At 45.5% G+C, this 19,686-nt stretch overlaps 1 protein-coding gene across 8 annotated transcripts in view; it reads left to right on the plus strand.

The window, feature by feature from the left end:
• The window catches only part of grm3 (glutamate receptor, metabotropic 3), a 90,516-nt gene that overhangs the window by 47,492 nt on the left and 23,338 nt on the right, over window positions 1–19,686 (plus strand). For 6 of the 8 annotated variants that reach the window (XM_061823132.1, XM_061823136.1, XM_061823130.1 and 3 more), the window contains 3 exons: window positions 1,785–1,840; window positions 10,149–10,608; window positions 11,449–11,592. In XM_061823132.1, coding sequence (XP_061679116.1) covers window positions 10,297–10,608; window positions 11,449–11,592 — 456 coding nt within the window. In that variant the 5' untranslated portion in view covers window positions 1,785–1,840; window positions 10,149–10,296. Of the gene's footprint in view, window positions 1–254; window positions 390–1,330; window positions 1,371–1,784; window positions 1,841–10,148; window positions 10,609–11,448; window positions 11,593–19,686 lie in introns of those variants that run through there. The other 2 variants (XM_061823133.1, XM_061823134.1) reach the window with 2 other exon arrangements.

The raw sequence follows: 19,686 nt of genomic DNA on the forward strand, positions 1-19,686 counted from the left end.
TCTCGCGCTCCCGCCGCCGCAGCCTGGATATGAATCAAGCGGGAGCCGACCGCCGCGCATTTAAATGACGCCTCGGCGATAGCTCGCAGGGTCATTACGTGACATTTAGGTTTGATAGATGTCACACCCAGATGGCTAATTCTGCCTCTGACGGGCCGGGCCGTCAGCCAGTTGATGGAATAGTCGTCTGACAGATGGGGCTTCGCGCTCTTCTTTCTTTTCTTTTTCTTTTTCTTTTTCTTTTTTTTTTTAAGGTTATCCACAATGTGAAGAATTTGCTCGAATTGGATCTCAACTGGAAGACAGTGGCCAGATGCATGAAATTCCTTAACTTCACCTTCACCACAGTCAATGGTTGTGGGTTCCAATCTCGGCGCGGGTCCTCTAAGGTGGACTTTTGCATTTTCTCCCCGTGCTTGTGAGAGTTTTCTTCTTCTACTCCAGCGTCCTCCGAAATTCCCAATGTTTGGTTCATTTGAAACTCGGAATTATAAGTGATGAATGCTTATTTGTCTTAATTTGCCTAGACCTGTCACGATAATTCCGATATTGACTTATTGTTCGATAAATAAAATGGACACATAGTTTTTCCGGATTTGATAACTTGTCCTTGTTGTCGTGAGCCGACTGAGAGTTGGACGACTGTGTCGTCAGCTGCTCGCGGCCACACGGAACACCGACGGACGGGTGTGGTTTCGGCTAATTCCAGTTTTCCACTGCCTTGCTCCGTGCGCAGCGCATAGCACACACTTACACACTTGAGCTAACTGTTTATTATGTTCGCTTGCCCATGAGCTAACAAAATAGCCCGCAAGCTAGCGAGCTGAGGCGCTAAACAGGCGGCTCCACTACTGCAACATTGTTTAAAACATCAGAACCTGTCTCGGCGTTGTCTTGTACATCCCCACTAGACATTAACACGAGAAAGTTAACTATCTATTATGTCCGCTAGTCTGCAAACTAGCAAGCTTAAGTGCTAAGCAGCTAGTTCCACCACAGAAACATCCTTTAAAATGCCTGCATTTCTCTCTGAGTTGTTGTGTGTTAGTCCCATTTAACACACAAATGGTGAAAGTTGTTTTTTTTATAAAAAAAAATTTATGTCAGCTAGCCTGCGAGCTAGGGAGCTAGCAAGCTAAAGAGTCAAGCAGCTGGATCCACTGCGGCAAAGTCATTTAAAACATTAGCACCTCGTTCCGGGTTGTTGTGTGTCGTCTTTTTATTCACACAAACAGATGAAAACGAACTTACGCTTAGGAGCCACGTTAATCAGCTAGTAGTACAGAAAATGTATTTGATTGACAGGTGGAGGGCTCGTCTCTAGCGCCTTTACCCGGGCCAACTACTAAGCTTGAACAACAAAAACAAAGGTATTATCGTTTACCATGGTTTTGGAAAAATTTATTGTCCTAAAAAAAATCTCGAGAGGGCTAAATGTGCCCCAACATTGACTAGCGACCAGTTCGTTGTTTTTCTATGTGTGACCTGACTACAACTGCGAGTGAATGGCTCGAAAGACAAAAACAAAACCAAATGGGGCATCATACTGTAGCGAGGCCACAATGAAATCTGCCGGGCTCGGTGCACCGAGGTGGTCTCGACGTCGACCCTGCACGGATGCGTGTCCCGCTCTGCGCTCCTCCCTGTTAGAAAATGACACGATGCCGCGGTATGAAAAAAACGGTGTGTTCTTTTGTGCGTCCGTCAGCTGCTCTTCTGTTGTTCATGATGTATTTTTCTATTTTATTATTTTGGTCTGACTGTTGTATGTCCGTCTTCAATAGATGTGGTGATGTTGCTACCTGACATTCGCCATCTGCTGACTTCCATCTTCTCTCAGGTGAGGCTCTTTACGGTGTACATTGCTACGTTGACTCAGGACTTTATTTTGTGTGTGTGTGTGTGTGTGTGTGTGTGTGTGTGTGTGTGTGGTGTGTGTGTGTGTGTGTGTGTGTGTGTGTGTGTGTGTGTGACCAAGCTTGTAACTTAATTTGTCACATCACTGTGATGTAAACAAACAAAAATGTCACAAAAGTACCGTATTTTCCGCACTATAAGGCACACCTAAGACCCTTTGATTTTCTCAAAAGCTGACAGTGCGTCTTATAATCAGGTGCGCCTTATATACGGATCAATCTTGAGCTTTTCGCGCAGCCCATCTAATGGCTGCATAACGTAACCGCAGCCTCTACTGTGGCGTCAATTCTATGCGCCTTATAATGTAGTGCGCCTTATATGTGAGAAAAGTCTTACAATCGGCCAGTCATTGGAGGTGCGCCTTATAATGCAGTCCGCCTTATAGTCCGGAAAATACGGTACATACACCTAATATAAATATCTCAATTTACACCAAATGTATTTGGTAAGACCACAATTTTTGGCTTTGTTAATATTTATATATACTTCCAATTTAGTGAGTTGGATAATTCCACACTAATATTCCTTGCCTAGAGACTGAAATGGAAAAACCGTTTCTTTACGTCGCAAAAGAGTGATGACATCACACGCATGAAGTGGATTTCGGTTTGGAACTTTTCCAATTTAGCTCTACCGTACAACAATATAAGACCATCTCTGGTTTACAATAAGGAAAACAAGTATTTGAACACCACTGAAGATGGGTCGTGGCTGGGTCTTTCAACACGACAATGGCCCGGAGACCACAGTCAGGAAAACCAAGGAGTGGCTCCGGAAGAAGCGTATCAAGGTTCTCCAGACCTAAACCCAATAGAGGGAGCTGAAACTCTCTTTCTCATTGACAGCCAAGAAACTTGTCTGATCTAGAGAAGATGTGCGCGGAGGAGTGGGCCGAAATCCCTCCTGCAGTGTGTGCAAACCTGGTGAACAACTACAGGAAACAGCATACAAAGGCTACCGTACCAAATATTAAGGTGTTCAAATACATATTTGCAGCTGTATCACACAAATAAATCGTTAAAAAAAATCATACATTGTGATTTCTGGAATTTTCTTTTTAGATTATCTCTCTCACAGCGGTCTTGCACCTACGACGAAAATTTCAGACCCCTCCGTGATTTCTAAGTGGGAGAACTTGCGACATAGTAGGGTGTTCAAATACTTATTTTCTTCACTGTATGTCGCCATTTCGACATCTGGGTATTGCGTTCGCCGCGTCAACAGTCGTCTTTATGTCATTCTTGCGTCGGAGTTTATCATAAAATGTTTTCTGTGTCACGAAATTATGAGGCGCGTAAATCAATGTACGGAAAGTTTAGAAAGCGGTCCGACTTTGACATTCAATAGCAGCTCCGAAGTGCACCTCTGCTCTGTATCGTTTCTGCAAGTTCCGCAGTATTCAGAAAGTAAATAAATGTGCTGATATTTGCCGGCTTCGCTTCGGCGTTGGGATGATTTTTTTTTTTTTCCCCCCAAGAAGATTTAATGAAGCACACGCTCAATAGGAGATGCTGTTTGGCCCATTTTGAGGAATTGTTCAGCGCGCGAGCTGCTTTTATATAACGACACCTCGACGGCTGTTATGTAAAAGTTAAACAACAAAGCACAGACTGTAGCTGTTTTGGAGATCTCGGCGCCGGAAGCGTGATCGTCGCGCGGCGACGAGTCCGCTCGAGCTCCTGCGGGTTTTTGCGGGGTGTGTGGGTGTGTGTGTGTGGGGGGGGGGGATGAAGACGAGAGCGACTCGGTCAAACAAATCTGACTTCAGATGTCTTATTAGCGCCCCGCTCCTTTCGAAATCGGTCGTTTACGGCGTTTGCCGAGCTTCTCAGACGTCTGCGAGCCGAGAGAGGGAGGTGGCGAGGCATAGAAATAGTCTGCTTTTAGGTCAACTCCTTCGAGAAGCCGCAGAGGTGTGTGTGCGTGTGCGTGTGGGGGTGGCAGTTTGTCTTTACGTGTGTGTGTGTGTGTGTGTGTGTCATATTACAGAGTAGAGTGGTAAAGATATGGCAGCAGCCTGAAGAAAAATCTCTGCTGCCTGCATCCAAAGGGAAGCTTTCATCCTCCTACCTAACCCCCCCCCAGCCCTCCACCCCCACATACACACGCACACAAATCGAGATTGTTCCAAATCGTGATGATTCCTGATTCTGATTCCATTTTGTACATTTTTCTCCTCGTTTTAAAAGGGGTTTAATTTTTTTTTTTTTTTTTAGCTGCCCAAAGACAATTAAAGATCATTTAGAGACTCTATATGTGGTGCACGCAATATTTTTATTGTTTGTGTAGAAAAACAACAAATATCTGTGAAATGGCAAATTCCAGATGGTGAAAAAAAAAGTTTTACGGTAGTATTTTGCTGCCATTTACAGTAGTAGTGTATTGTTCTCACAGAACTAAGTTGAAGTGAGATGAAGAGCTTCAGTTAGTGTGGGTGAGTTTGCCTAGCCTGAACTGTGAATAATGCAGTGGTTTAATGCATGAATAATGAATAATGCAGTGGTTAAATGTGCTTTTCTGCCACCTTGGTGCCAAACTACTAAATTGGAGTGAGTTGAGGAGCTCAAAATGGGCCATCCATCCATCCATTATCTACCGCTTTTCCGGGTCAGGTCGCAGGGGAAGTAGCTTCACCATGGATACCCAGACTTCCCTTTCCCCAGCCACTTCTTCCAACTTTTCCGGAGGAATCCCGAGGCGTTCCCGAGCCAGTCGAGAGCCATAGTCTCTCCAGCGTGTCCTGGGTCGTCCTCGGGTTCTCTTTCAGGTGGGACGTGCCCGGAACACCTCACCAGGGAGGCGTCCGGGAGGCATCTGAATCAGATGCCCCAGCCACCTCATCTGGCTCCTCTCAATGCGGAGGAGCAGCGGCTCGACACTGAGCCCCTCCCGGATGACCGAGCTTCTCACCCTATCTCGAAGGGAGAACCCGGACACCCTGCGGAGGAAACTCATTTCGGCCACTTGTATCCGAGATCTAGTTCTTTCGGTTACGACCCACAGCCCATAGGTGAGTCTAGGAACGTAGATCGACTGGTAAATTGAGCGCTTCGCCTTTCAACTTAGCACCCTCTTTACCACAACGGACAGATACAAAGTCCGCATCACTGCAGAGGCTGCATCGATCCGTCTGTCATTCTTCCCTCACTCGTGAACGAGACCCCAAGATACTTGAACTCCTCCACTTGGGGCAGGTCCTCATCCCCGACCCGGAGTGGGCACCCCACCCTTTTCCGACTGAGGACCATAGTCTCGGATTTGGAGGTACTGATTCTCATCCCAGCCGCTTCACACTCGGCTGTGAACTCCTCAAAATGGGCAATTTTCCAAATTCCAAACTGCAAATCATGCAGGAGTTTATTATAGTGCTTCACCTCAATGTTGAGGCATCTTGGTGCCATGGGTCTATGTTGAAGTTACAGGAGGAGTTTCATTTGCAAACTCCGGACCAGCTTTAACGTCGCGCTTCACTGCTGCTATCTTGTGGCATGTCAGTATGTTGAAGTGAATTGAGGAGCTCCATTAAGACAAAAGCTGCACCTGACTGCATGTGTTGTCATCTTTTAGCCATTATATTCCTTTTTCAGCGCGGCGGCGCCATTATTTCTGCTAATCCCTGCCTGCTGGGATCCATCCCATTCTATCAGATTCCGATCAAAAGTGTGATCCAGCTGAATGTTGCTACGTTGTGAAAACGGGACGGGAAGTGTGACCTTTGATTCGGCCGGCTGATTGCGACCTTCGTGTTTCACTCGGCCGTCATTAGCATGCGGGCCAGACCGGATCGACCCGATCAGTTTTCTGTGCGACGCGTGGAAGTGGATGATATGATTCAGGCAATCGCGGCCCCCTTCGCTGTATCGATCCCGACCTTTTATGCACCACAAGTCATTGATTGCACCGTTCCGCTTTGCGATACATTCAAGAACCCGTTCTTGAGCTTCCTGAGCACAATAAGAAATGCTTTCACGTCATAAAAAAGAAAAAAAATGAAATATTGTGACATTTTCTTTACAGCGGATGAGTGCACATGGTGAGGGGCAAAATAACACTTTTTGATAGCTTGCGCACAAATAACGCCAAATAAAGCCATCGTGCCTGCCCACCTATGAAACGTGAAAATAAAAAAGCAATTAAATCTTTTGTGAGCGGATGAGTGACCGCACCATGACTTGGCAGCTAAGCTCGGCAAAGATTCACAATTTTCAAGCGACGGATAAACGACACGGGGAAACTGTCATGTTAGAGACAAAACTTAAGGAGGGTTGTCGTGTTGTTGGATGCAGAGATCGTCAGCTTCTGATCACCAGCTCATACGCAATTTAACCCTGACCCCTGACCCCCGGTCATTGCATTAATTTCTTTAAAGGTCCAGTGGCATGAAATGCATGATTTTTAGTATGTTATTAATAATAAAAAAAAAAAAAAAAAAACAGCAGCAGGCATGGACCCATCAGTTTTTTCACCACAAAACATAATTTTGACGACGTACATGGCTTTTTGCAACTCCCGCCATGAAAATCCTCTCGAGGGATTTGTTTTCCAGAAGAAACAGGAAGTGACGTCCAGGGCAGTAACACACTCAAGCGGTCTCGTCTGTTGAAACTAGCTCCTTCATGTTAGCCAAAATGCCGGCTCGTTGTGTCGCTGGATATTGTTCAAACCCTCGGGAGGATGGATTCGCTCTTCATACTTTTCCAAAAGACCCGGTTCGTCATTAAAAATGGATTGCACAGGTGCAAAGGACGAGAGCTTCGTGGGTTCCGAATGACAGGTAGATGTGTATACAGCAACTAAAAAAAAAAAAAAAATAGTTGGGGGAGGACGTAATCCGTAAATCAGGGGTGCTATATGTGTCGATGTGCCACCCCAGCTGAAACCGTGATCGGCGGACGCGGCTCTGCTGCGGTGGCTCAAAGTGGCGCTGGATCGGGTGGGGAGGTCGTTTGGCCGCATGAGGTTTGGCCATGATCCGCATATCATCTAAGTATGGCTCGAAACAACAGGGTAATATTGCTTCCGTCTCGGAAGGGGCGTGTTCGTCTCCCATAGCAGGTGGCACAGCGGATTTTCAATGGCGAATGTCCCAGTGTGACGTCACGGGCAGAAGATGCAACCATTATGGCGACCACTCGGATGTCGAATGAGACTTCCGCAACTTTGCGCGTGGATGACGCGCTCTCCACTCTTATTTATTTTTTTGTATAGACATTGAAGTGAATAACGTTATATATTTTTTTCATTGCTATTTCTGTTTTAGAATGTTTGTAGGCATGACACTTGACCTTTAAGGACAAAACACGACTGATGATAAATGTTTCAAAATTAAGAATTTCGATGAGCTGGTTGAATCGTATTTAGCTGATGATGAGCAAAGTTTTTTTTTTTTGTTCATCTTTTGTGATGAGCTTTTGCATTTGACACACAACTCCTGCCCCGGTGGCAAAGGGGGTGGGGTGGGGGGGCAGGAATTTGTGGGGGCACCAAGAAAAACAATTGTCAACGGGGAGGGCATCAGTGACCACCCACTGGCTCCGCCCCTGCCCCGTTAACGTGCGCAGTGCCGGGTGAACATGTCGCCCTCCAATCACACCCCAAATGGGCGTCAGATTTATTGATGGTCTCTTTTTGGGGGAAAATATTTGTTGGAGGGGTCGGAAAAGTCGCTAAGTTGCCCCTCACCTTGTCGCAACACCCTAGCCCCGCCTCCGGTCGTCACGGATATGAAGCTGCACTCCGTATTTTTGTGACACCGAACCACGGCCCTGAGAGCGAGTTTATTCTTCTTGCCTTTTCTCCACGTCTTCGTGTTTCCTCACCTCTCGATTTCACCTAAAACGACGCCATCGACTTACTTTGTGTCCACATATAAACGGCGGCCACGTTTTGAAGACGTTTTCCTCTGGATTGAACCAATTTGGGCTTTGATTTCCTCCAGGTTTTCGTATTTGAGGCGAAAGTCTCGGGATCGCATTAGCGAAAGCGGCGGCCGAAACGCAGCGCCTGATAGCTTTGATTGAGTCCTGAACTTGGTAGTATCAGATGTCCTTGTTGTTAGACGCTCGCACGCTCGCCGGAGGAGAGTGGAGAAGTGTTGCGAGCGAGATCAGATTAGAGCGGCTTTTCTGATTTGTGCTATGAGAAGTCTCATGTATCAAGCAGCCATCTAAGCCGGTTTATCCAGATACAACCAGGGGCGCATACACACACACAGCCCAAAGAAGAAGAAGAAGAAGAAGAAGACGGGAGGAGAAAGAGCAGGAGGAGGAGTAGGAGGAGGGTGGCCGTGTGATCTAAAGGCTAGCCGACTGGAGATCAGCAAGGCGCAATCTCCAAACAATTCCAAATCCCTGTTAGTCATGGCGGCAGATGTATCACTCCCGACTTTCTGATAACAAGTACATCCTTGAACCTTGAGGGGTACATTTTCTCTGTTCCCTGAAAGGTACCACGCGCTTTTTCAAGGCAGGATCTTAGACCTTACGTACTTTGTTACTCACACAGAACAGTGACGCCCCGGTCCTCGCTTGGAAAAGGTTCCTGGCTCGCTTGCTGCACTGAATATGAAATTCGGATGGGCGGTTACTAATATCAGTGTCGATACCAGACTTCTGTGCTCCTTTTGCTTCAAATGGTCTGATACGACGCCACTATAACAACCCGACATACTTCGTACGTGTTCGCAGATGATATTGTGATCTGCAGTGAATGCATCAGGGTTCCGTGCTGAGCCCCTTCCTGTTAGCGGTAGTAATGGATAGGCTGACAGATGAGGTTAGACTGGAATCCCCTTGGACTATGATGTTCGCAGATGAATATTGTGATCTGCAGTGAAAGCCGGGACAAGGTGGAGGAACAATCAGAAAGATGGAGGTACGCACTGGAAAGGAGCGGAATGAAGATTAGCCGAAGTAAAAAAGTGAATGAGAGGGGCGGAGGAGCAAGAGTGAAGCTCCAGGGTCTAGAGATGGCGAGGGTGGATGACTTCAAATACTTGGGGTCAGCGATTCAGAGCAATGGTGAGTGTGGTAAGGAAGTGAAGAAACTGGTCCAAGCAGGGGTGGAACAGCTTGCAGAAGGTGTCTGGTGTTCTATTTGACAGAAGATCCTCTGCTAGGATGAAGGGCAAAGTCTCGAAAACAGTTGTGAGGCTGGCCATGATGTACGGATTAGAGACGGTCGGTGGGAAATGTGAAATGACAACAGGAAGCAGAACTGGAGGTGGCAGAAATGAAGATGCTGAGGTTCTCGCTCGGAGTGAGCATCTTGGATAGGATAAGAAATAAGCTCATTCGAGGGACAGCCAAAGTTGGATGTTTTGGAGACAAGGATGGAGAGAGCAGACTTCGATGATTTGGACATGTCCAGAGGTGAGAGAGTGAGTATATTGGTAGGAGGGGGCTGAGGATGAAGCTTCCAGGCAGGAAACGAGGACGAGTGAAGCTCCGGGGAGAAGAGATAGCGAGGGTGGATGACTTCAAATACTTGGGGTCAACAATACAGAGCAATGGAGATTGTAGTAAGGAAGTGAAGAAACTGGTCCAAGCGGGGTGGAACAGTTGGCGGAAGATGTCTGGTGTTCTATGTGGTAGAAGAGTCTCCGCTAGGATGAAGGCCAAAGTTTATAAAACAGTGGTGAGGCCGGCCATGATGGACGGATGAGAGACGGTGGCCCTGAAGAGACAACAGGAAGCAGAACTGGAGGTACCAGAAATGAAGATGTTAAGGTTCTTGCTCGGAGTGAGCCGGTTGGATAGGATTAGAAACGAGCTCATTAGAGGGACAGCCAAAGTTGGATGTTTTGGAGAGAAGGTTCGAGAGACCAGACTTGGATGGTTTGGACGTGTCCAGTGGCGAGAGAAGTGAGGAAAATGGTAGGAGAATGGTAAGGATGGAGCTACCAGGGAAGAGAGCGAGAGGGAGACCGAAGAAAAGGTTGATGGATGTCGTGAGGGAGGAAATGAGGACAGTGGGTGTTAAAGAGGAAGATGCACGCGATAGGCTTCGATGGAAAAAGATGACACGCTGTGGCGACCGCTAACGGGACAAGCCGAAAGATAAAGAAGATACTCTGTCCTCAATGAGGATCTAGTGTGGAGTTTGAAAGACAAAAATTGCCCCTGTGTGCTTGTTTCAAGCGAAACGGAACTGTTCACAAATACCCAAAAAAAGATTGCAAGTTGGGGCACTCGTGAATTAATCGGGATTATTTGTTGTCTTTTGTCCCGCAGGACTGATTTCCTCATGGTGTGTCCCTTCGCGTGCGCCACTCTTCCCGCCCCCCTCGCCCGTTTCATGGGCCTCCAAGCGACCCCCGCCGCTCCACCTTTAACCCCTCACCCTTAACCTCCCAACCCCCAACGCGCCGAACACCCAACCATGGCGACCCGCGCTCTCGTGGTGGTGATGATGTGCCGGGGCGTCCTGCTGTCCGCCGGAGACCCGCCGACGTCGCGGCGGGAGATCCGCATGGAGGGCGACCTGGTGCTGGGGGGCTTGTTCCCCGTGCACGAGAAGGGCGCCGGCGTGGAGGAGTGCGGCCGCGTCAACGAGGACCGAGGGATCCAGAGGCTGGAGGCCATGCTGTTCGCCATCGACGCCATCAACCGGGACCGCCTTCTGTTGCCCGGCGTCACCCTCGGCGTGCACATCCTGGACACGTGCTCGCGCGACACTTATGCACTGGAGCAGGTTGGTACACTGCGCATACACTCTCATAAATCCTTGGTTTCGTATTTACTGCAAAAAATTTCACCGTGACGCCATATTGTACCTGAAAGAAAATGTCTTCCACAGATCCTATCATGGCGCCTAACGAGTCATTTCAACGGAAAAAAACAAGCCTACTTAAATGTTTCACTGTTCCTATTTTCACTTTATTATTATCGAATAAAACATCCAAGCTAGGTCACTGATGGTGTAGCGATACACATGCCGGCCTTTGGTGCGGGCAGCCAGCGTGGGATCGATTCCCGCTTAGTGACGGTGTCGATGTCTGCCATGCGACTGACTGGCGACCGTTTCAGGGCGGAGTCCGCCTTTCGTCCGAAGCTAGCTGGGATAAGCTCCGGCTTTCCCGCAACCCTTGTGAGGATAAGTAGCTTTGACGATGACACCTATTATTAAGTGTGTCAGTAATGGTGGAGCGGTACACACGCCGGCCTTTGGTGCGGGCAGCGTGGGATCGATTCCCGCTCAGCGATGGTGTCGATAACTGCCCTGCGACCGTTTCAGGGCGTGGTCCGCCTTTCGCCCAAAGCTACCTGGGATAGGCTCTGGCTTTCCCGCAACCCTCGTGAGGATAACCGGCTTGGATAATGACATGACATGGCAAAACATCCAAACTTTAAATCTAAAGATGACACCGGGAGAATAGATCAATGAGAAAAAGATTGCCCAAAATGTGGGTGGGGCCAATTTGGCTGAAAATCAAAATATGACATCAGAAAACAAGCCGAAAATGACTTATGATATGATATGAATGACATCACATGTTCACTTATCGGTCAAACATTGGGCCTTTTTCCGCAGGCGCTGGAGTTCGTGCGGGCGTCGCTCACCAAGGTGGACGACTCGGAGTTCATCTGCCCGGACGGCTCGTACGCGCTGCAGGACGACAGCCCGCTCGCCATCGCCGGCGTCATCGGCGGCTCCTTCAGCAGCGTCTCCATCCAGGTAAGGCGCCACGCCCCCGTTATTCGATTTCAAAAAGGCCACGTCGGTTTTGGCGGAAATTGCGACGGATTTGCCGTGCATTTTGTGGCTATTAAAAGTCGACACACCCCTGTTTTAATGCCAGATAGTTTGATGTTAAAAAAAAAAAAAAAGAATGAACTCAGCCATAGAATTTTTTTTTTATATCCACCATTAAATGAATCTATAGCTTTTATAATTCAGATGGGTTAAAAAAATGAAGACAGTTGCAAAACTGAGATAATGTGTTTGCACAAGTGTAGACACCCTATTATATCTGGGCATGTGCTTGTGTTCACAATGAACCAGTCACATCCTAACTTTTTTGCCACCATTTAAAGTTCCTCTTGGTGTATTTTTCATCGAATACATTTGAATTTGTTGACATAATATTTTCTCTCATATTTTTCTTTTTTTCAAGGTTCATCTTAACATTTATTTGATTTTTTTTTCAATTATTTATATGACTTTTTATTCTCATCAAATCATCACCTATCGTACTTCAATTTTGTTCCATCCATGCATCCATTTTCTTTGCCACTTATCCTCATGAGGGTCGTGGGAAGTGCTGGAGCCTGTCCCAGCTGTTAGGGAGGCCTTGAATTGGTCGCTAGCCAATCGCAAGGCACATGGAGACAGACACCTGCCGCACTCACAATCTCACCTACGGGCAATTTAGAGTCTCCAATTAATGTTGCATGTTTTCGGGATGTGGGAGGAAACCCAAGTGCCTGGAGAAAACCCACGCAGGGACGGGGAGAACACGCAAACTCCACACAGGGATCGAACCCGGGACCTCAGAACTGTGAGCCCAATGCTCCTCCAGCTGTTCCACTGTGCCGCCGAGAAGAAATCAGCCCTAGAATAAACTTTATACCCACCATTAAATTAATGTAAAGCCTTCACTATTCAAGTGTGGGGGGGGGGTGAAGAGAGGAGGAAAACTCAGATAATATGCTTGCACAAGTGTACACACCCTATTATATTTGGGAGAGCCAAACTTTTGTTAAGGAGTGAGCACACACTTGCCACTATTTAAAGTCCTTCTTTGTGTATTTTTCATCTAATACATTTGAATTTGTTGTCATATTTTTTTCCAATATTTTTCTTCCTTTTAAACGTGCATCTTAACTTCTATTTCTTTTTTTTTCAATTATTTACAAGACTTTTTATTCTCATCAAATCATCACTTATCATACTGCAATTTTGTTCGATTACAATAATTATAATTTTTTTTTTCTATTCTCGTAGATCACACATTTATTATACCGCCAAGACTGTTGTAGTGAGACTTTTCCCATCATGAACTTTTTATTCTCTTAAAAATGCACTTTATTCCCTTAATGTGGCACCCGGAGGCTTCTCCGCAGTTGCTTGAACACATCCCGGCTCGGTTTTGAGGGTTCGGTCCGACGAGGGCTGATGAAGCATTCGGGTGCTGACAGCCGACTCGTTTGTCGGCCCGTTATGTGCACTGTGAGGCATCGCCGCTGCCGCCGGCTATTTGGAGACTCCGTGCTGACCTCAGCCTCCCCGTCCTCTTCCTCCTCCTCCTCTCTTTCTCCTCGCCCTCATCCCGGGGCAGCCGCCGAGAACACCTCTGCTCCGTCCCTGCTGCTCAAAATCCTCCCTTTTGTTGAGCCAAGCAGTGCTGGTCTTGTCTCGCTCGAGTCGATGCGCCTATTTCCCCCACTGACCCCCACCCGGGGATTTGCTCATGGGGAGTTGCACAAGTCAAAAAAATAACAAAATAGAAAGATGAAAGACAAAAGTTGTGTGGCAAAAGCTATTTAACTGCAAAAGAATACAAATTATTACTATATCCATCCATTTTCTTTGCCGCTTATCCTCACAAGGGTCCCGGGGAGTGCTGGAGCCTATCTCGGCTGTCAACGGGCAGGAGGCTGGTGTCACCCTGAACTGGTTGCCAGTATGTCAAAAAAAAACACGAGGAATTTGTCTCTGGTAGTATACAGTACACCATTTTTACCCATCTAAAAGATGAGAAAAAAAGTGGGCTACCATCCTCACTAGGGTTCACATCATCAAGCTAATAGCGCTACCTGAGCTCTTATTTTTCATATTTTTCGATGTTTTTCAGCTGCCATGACGTCATGAGTTTTTTGGGCTGACCAGTTAGCATAATTAATACAGCTAGCATGCGTTTGAGGAACAACCTTTGGCATTCGCATTGATGTGCTACCCATCCATCCATTTTCTTTGCCGCTTATCCTCACAAGGGTGCTCGAGCCTATCCCGGCTGTCATCGGGCAGGGGGCGGGGTACACCCTGAACTGGTCGCCAGCCCATCGCAGGGCACATGGAGACAAACAGTCGGACTCACAATCACACCTAGGGGCAATTTAGAGTGTCCTTCAATCCTGCAACCCTCGTGAGGATGAGCGGCTTGGACGAATGGGCTACACCTAGGGGCAATTTAGAGTGTCCAATTAATGGATGTGGGGGGGGGGGGGGACCGGAGTGCCCACGCGGAGAAAACCCACGCAGGCACGGGGAGGACATGATGACTACAAACAGGGGGGTGGGTCCGGGATTGAACCCGGGACCTCAGAGCTGTGAGGCCAACGCTTTACCAGCTGATCCACTGTGCCGCCCTTAATTGTAGCAATTTTGCTCATTTGTAAGGTGATATGAGCAAAGGCAGTTTTTTTTTTTAATTTTTTTTTTTTTTAAATAATTCATGCATTTTTAGATCATTTTGTAATATTCCTCGCGTTGTAACTTTGGCAGTCCATTAAATCTGCTTTCCCAGCTGCTTCACCGTGCCGCCGAGAAAGCCCAAAACCTTTATACATAAGGGGGAAAAAATGAGAAAAAAATAATGTTTGAAATACAAAAATGTGAGGAGAAAAAATAATGTAACGATTTCACACAAAAGGCAAAAGTAAATGTGTGACATTTCTGTCAACGTTGAGGCGCGCGTGTTTGTCACGCCTTGCCGACAATTAGGACGCATGTGCGCAAGCATCCTTCCCCTCCTTGCAAACGTGTCTGCGTGTGACTTGCATTTCAATCAGAAAATAAACACACGCAGCACTTCTCCGCTGCGCTATTTTTTTTTTTTTTGGTTTTTTTTTTTTTCCTTAATTCCATATCGGCAGCAAATTTCTCCAGCGTCGAGCGCGTTGCCACGGGCTCCTCGAGTGGCCACGTGCCGCTTGTTGGAGGGCCGACTAATGGAGCGACGCGCTTCTGACCTTCCCTGGCATTTAAATCGACGGCCGCCTTCAAAGCATTAAACCTGCCCACGTCGTCAATATCGCTCGGACTGGCTACGACGCTGCCTGAGTGGGCGTGTCTTTGCTCATATCACCTTTCGCAAAATGAGCAAAATGATTACAATAAAGGGCAGCACGGCGGCTCAGCTGGTAAAAGCGTTGGCCTCGCAGTTCGGAGGACCCGGGTTCGATCCTAGCATACGCCCGTGTGGAGTTTGCGTGTTCTCCCCGTGGGTTTTCTCCGGGTGGAAACTGGTTTCCTCAAAACATGCAACATTAATTGACTCTAAATTGCCCATAGGTGTGATAGTGAGTGTGGTTGTTTGTCTCTATGGGCCCTGCGATTGGCTCACAACCAGTTCAGGGTGTACCCCGGCTCCTGCCCGTTGACAGTCGTTGGAATAGGCTCCAGCACTCCCCGTGACCCTCGTGAGGATAAGCGGCAGAGAAAATGGATGGATGGATGGATGGATTACAATATAGCTAAAGGAGAAAGTTACACATGAGGGACTGGCGTGAGTCAATCCATCAGAATCAGATTTAATGGATTGCCAAAGTTACAACGCGAGGAATATTACAAAATGATCTAAAAATGCATGAATTATTTAAAAAAAAAAAAAAATTTAAACTGCCTTTGCTCATATCACCTTATAAATTAGCAAAATTATCACAATATAGGGCGGAACAGTGGATCAGTTGGCCTCACAGTTCTGAGGACCCGGAGTTCGATCCCCACTCCGGTTTCCTCCCACATCCCAAAAACATTCAACATTAATTGGACACTCTAAATTGCCCATAGGTGTGATTGTGAGTGTGACCGTTTGTCTCTATGTGCCCTGCGATTGCCTGGCGACCAGTTCAGGGTGTACCCCGCCTCCTGCTTGTTGACAGCTGGGATAGGCTCCAGCACTCCCCGTGACCCTCGTGAGGATAAGCGGCAAAGAAAATGGATGGATGGATTACAGTCTAGCTAAAGGAGAATGTTACACATGAGGGATTTGCTAGCGGGAGTGGCGCAAGTCAATCCATCAGAATCACAATCAGATTTAATGGATTGACAAAATTACAACGCTTGGAATGTTACAAAATGATCTAAAAATGCATGAATGTTTAAAAAAATGAAAAATTGAATTTTAAAAAACTGTCTTTGCTCAAATCACCTTAAAAATGGGTAAAATTATCACAATATAGGGCGGCACAGCCGATCAATTGGTAAAGCGTTGGCCTCACACTTCTGAGGTCCCGGGTTCAATCCCGGACCCGCCTGTGTGGAGTTTGCATGTCCTCCCCATGCCTGCGTGGGTTTTCTTCGGGTTGGAACTCCGGTTTCTCTTCAAATCCTTTAATTGGACACTCTAAATTGCCCCTAGGTGTGATTGTGAGTGCGGTTGTTTGTCTCGATGTGCCCTGCGATTGGCTGGGGACCTGTTCAGGGTGTACCCCCCCGTTGACAGCTGGGGTCGGCTCCGGCACTCCCCGCGACCCTTGTGAGGATAAGCGTCTATGAAAATGGATGGATGTTGTTTCCCCCGGCTGCCTCACTCACTCCGCAGCAAAAAAGACAGGGATGGTTTGTTGGATTACGACCCTTGCTAAATGACACGGCGCGATAAGGCTCATTTTAATGACATATTTAATTGTACAATAACGAAATGAAGAAACGAGTACACAAATTTATGTTTACATATCTTTGCGCTACCTCCTCGTATCTTCGCCATTTCAGGTCGCGCAAGATCGCCGTCATTGGCAGCCTTCTAAATATATATTGACATTTTATCTTTGAAGGGGGGGGATGCATTAATTAAAGGATCATTTTTTTATGGGTTTTACACCCCAAGCTTCTTTTTTTTTTTTTTTTTGACGACAGGCCAACAGTCATTTTTGATCAAACTTTTATCGACGCGCTTAATTAAAAAGCTACACGCACACAAGCAGGCGCTCATCAGTACAAAGCAGCGAGAAGAGGAAGGCAAGTCGAGCGGGCGCTCGTACGTGTCCATCGCGCTGAATAATTTGCTATTTGATGTGTTTTGACATTGGTGAAAGACATCATTATCTCCTCTGCATGCGCGTCTTTACTTGCCGTCGAACCAGGAGGATTCCTCACAAAGACACATTTGGGGATTTTATGATGACTGTTGTGCCGCAAAAGGCTTGTTTTCATGCTTTCGGTTGGGTTTTTATTTTTTTTTTTTTTTTTTTTTGTGTGTGTGTGTGTTCCCACCAGGCCGTATTAGAGAACTGTGAAGGAAGTGAAAGGTACACTCGTTTTCTTGCGCTCGTGTGAAATTGCCAGGGGCCGCCGTTTGCGTATTCACAAAGTCAAATCAACATTGTCAACCAGCCAGGGAGATTTACCCACTTTTTCATAGAACTTATGTGTACTTGAGTTTTTTGGGGTTTTTGTTCCCCTCGACATCAATCTCTTGCTAACTTTTTGATAGATTTTTTTTCACCGACAAAAAAAGTCATGAGATGTGTTTTAAGTGAGACTTTTTGACGTATCAGCTCAATGCCTAATGTTGGATGTTTGTTTTATTTAGTTTTATTTTTAGATATTTTTCATGGGTTTACCTTTTGGTATATTAATATATATTTTTATTTCATTAATTGTAATTTTTTAGATTTTTTTTTTATTTCAAAATTTTCACATATTAATTTATTGACAGTAATAGCAGCTGTTGTACTAAAAGTAGTACTAGTACTATTCAAATCTTTTTTACATATTTTTTTCAAAGTTTTCACATATTTATTGACAGTAATAGGAGCTGTTGTACTAAAAGTAGTACTAGTAGTATTCAACCTTTTTTAAAATATTTTTTTCTAAATTTTCACGTTAATTTATTGACAGTAATAGTAGCTGTTTGTTTACTCAAAGTAGTACTAGTAGTATTCAAAAATGTTTTTAATATTTTTTTCTAAATTTTCACATATTTATTGACAGTAATAATAGCTGTTGTTATACTAAAAGTAGTACGAGTAGTATTAAAAAACATTTTGTATTTTTTCTAAATTTTCACATCTTAATTTATTGACAGTAATAGTAGCTGTTGCACTAAAAGTAGTACTAGTAGTATTCAAAAATTTGTTAAATATTTTTGTCTAAATTTTCACATATTTATTGACAGTAATAATAGCTATGGTTGTACTAAAAGTAGTACTAGTAGTATTCAAAAATTTGTTAAATATTTTTGTCTAAATTTTCACATATTTATTGACAGTAATAATAGCTATGGTTGTACTAAAAGTAGTACTAGTAGTATAAAAAAAGTCATATTTTTTCTAAACTTTCACATTAATTTATTGACAGTAATAGTAGCTGTTGTACTAAAAGTAGTCCTAGTAGTATTGAAAAAAAATGTAAATATTTTTTTCTAAATTTCGACATTTATTGACAGTAACAGTATCTGTTGTTGTACTAAAAGTAGTACTAGTAGTATTTAAAATGTTTTTTGTTTTTTTTTTTTTAATTCACAGCAGGAGATATAAATTGATTGATGATGAAGTGCTGCCTCCACATGTGAAATTCCGTCCACTCTTCCGGTGGCTTTTCTTTTCTTCCAAAGTCAAATTCTGACTGGAGGCTCAAAAAAGCCGCACCCCCCGATTCCCCCCACTCGTCGCCCCGCGCTCCGAGGGGGCCGGGCGACCAGTGGCCTGATTTCTGCAGGGCTGCTGATGAAGCGAAAAGTCCTCGACTGATTTTTGGTCTTTGGGCTTTGCGCATTCATTAAACTGAAATTGATAAGTCTGCTTTACGCCCTCTCAAAGTTGTGACAATTTTAGGTCATTCCAAGACAACAACAAAAAAGACCCCGTGTAGGGACCCCCAGCCCCGACCCACCCCAGTCCACCCACCTAATTCCATTTTATCCCAGGGAAACGTTCTGGTCTGTACTTAAGGAAGTACATGGGATCCTCAATTTACAACGGTCACAACATATCCATTTTTGATCTCACAAATGGCTCTCAACGGACCTTTCCGATGGCGTTCTTAAGCGCCGCCCCCTTAGCCACGTCCCACAAGCTTTCAAAATAACGATAGAACATAATTCTCGATTCTCTATCGCATATTCCAGATAATATCGGGGTATGTTTTTTGCCAAATGCGTCAGACTTGTCCAAGAGAGTCTCAACTATTTCAGGCAAAGATATGTACACGGAATTAAGATTTTGGACGGAGCAGGGCGCAATTTCAGAGTTACGGCGAAACGTTGCCGATCCATGCAAAAATATTCTTCCGCGAGCCTTAATCCATCGTAGACACTTCGTCAACTGTGTTTTAGGCTTTGGAAAATGAATCAAGCGGGCCCCTTGTAAGCTAGCAGGATATCTTTCATCAGAATTGCACGTTCTGAGGACCACTTTCTTCGTAACATGAACTTTTCCAAGCGCCCGCTACTGACAACCACCATTGCTTGTGGGACAATACGGCGAGAGGGGCGCGTCAAGACAATGCCGCTATCTGATTGGCTGTTATTGTACGAGTGATTGACAGGTCAGAAAGATGAATGATGTGATTCCTGTAAAACGAAATATTTCCTGTAATTTTATCGTTATTACCGTTTAAGTAAATAGACTATGCCGAATTACTGTACGTACAAACTTCAGAACTCCGTTGAAAACTGAGAACCCGCCGTGCAAATATTTTATAACATATTTACACGTCAAGCAATATGTGTGTCAATTGACTCGCGAAGGGACATTTGGAACCACAGTCAAAATAGTTTTGAACGGGTCGGAAACTAAAGAAAACTAGAACGTCTTCTCTTGTATCGCTCGTGACACAAAATCTTTGAAGCTTTTTCCAGCTCCAGGTGTGGTCTTCACCGTCTGT

This window comes from Syngnathoides biaculeatus, chromosome 6 (assembly GCF_019802595.1).
Source record: "Syngnathoides biaculeatus isolate LvHL_M chromosome 6, ASM1980259v1, whole genome shotgun sequence".
NCBI classification, from domain to species: domain Eukaryota; kingdom Metazoa; phylum Chordata; class Actinopteri; order Syngnathiformes; family Syngnathidae; genus Syngnathoides; species Syngnathoides biaculeatus.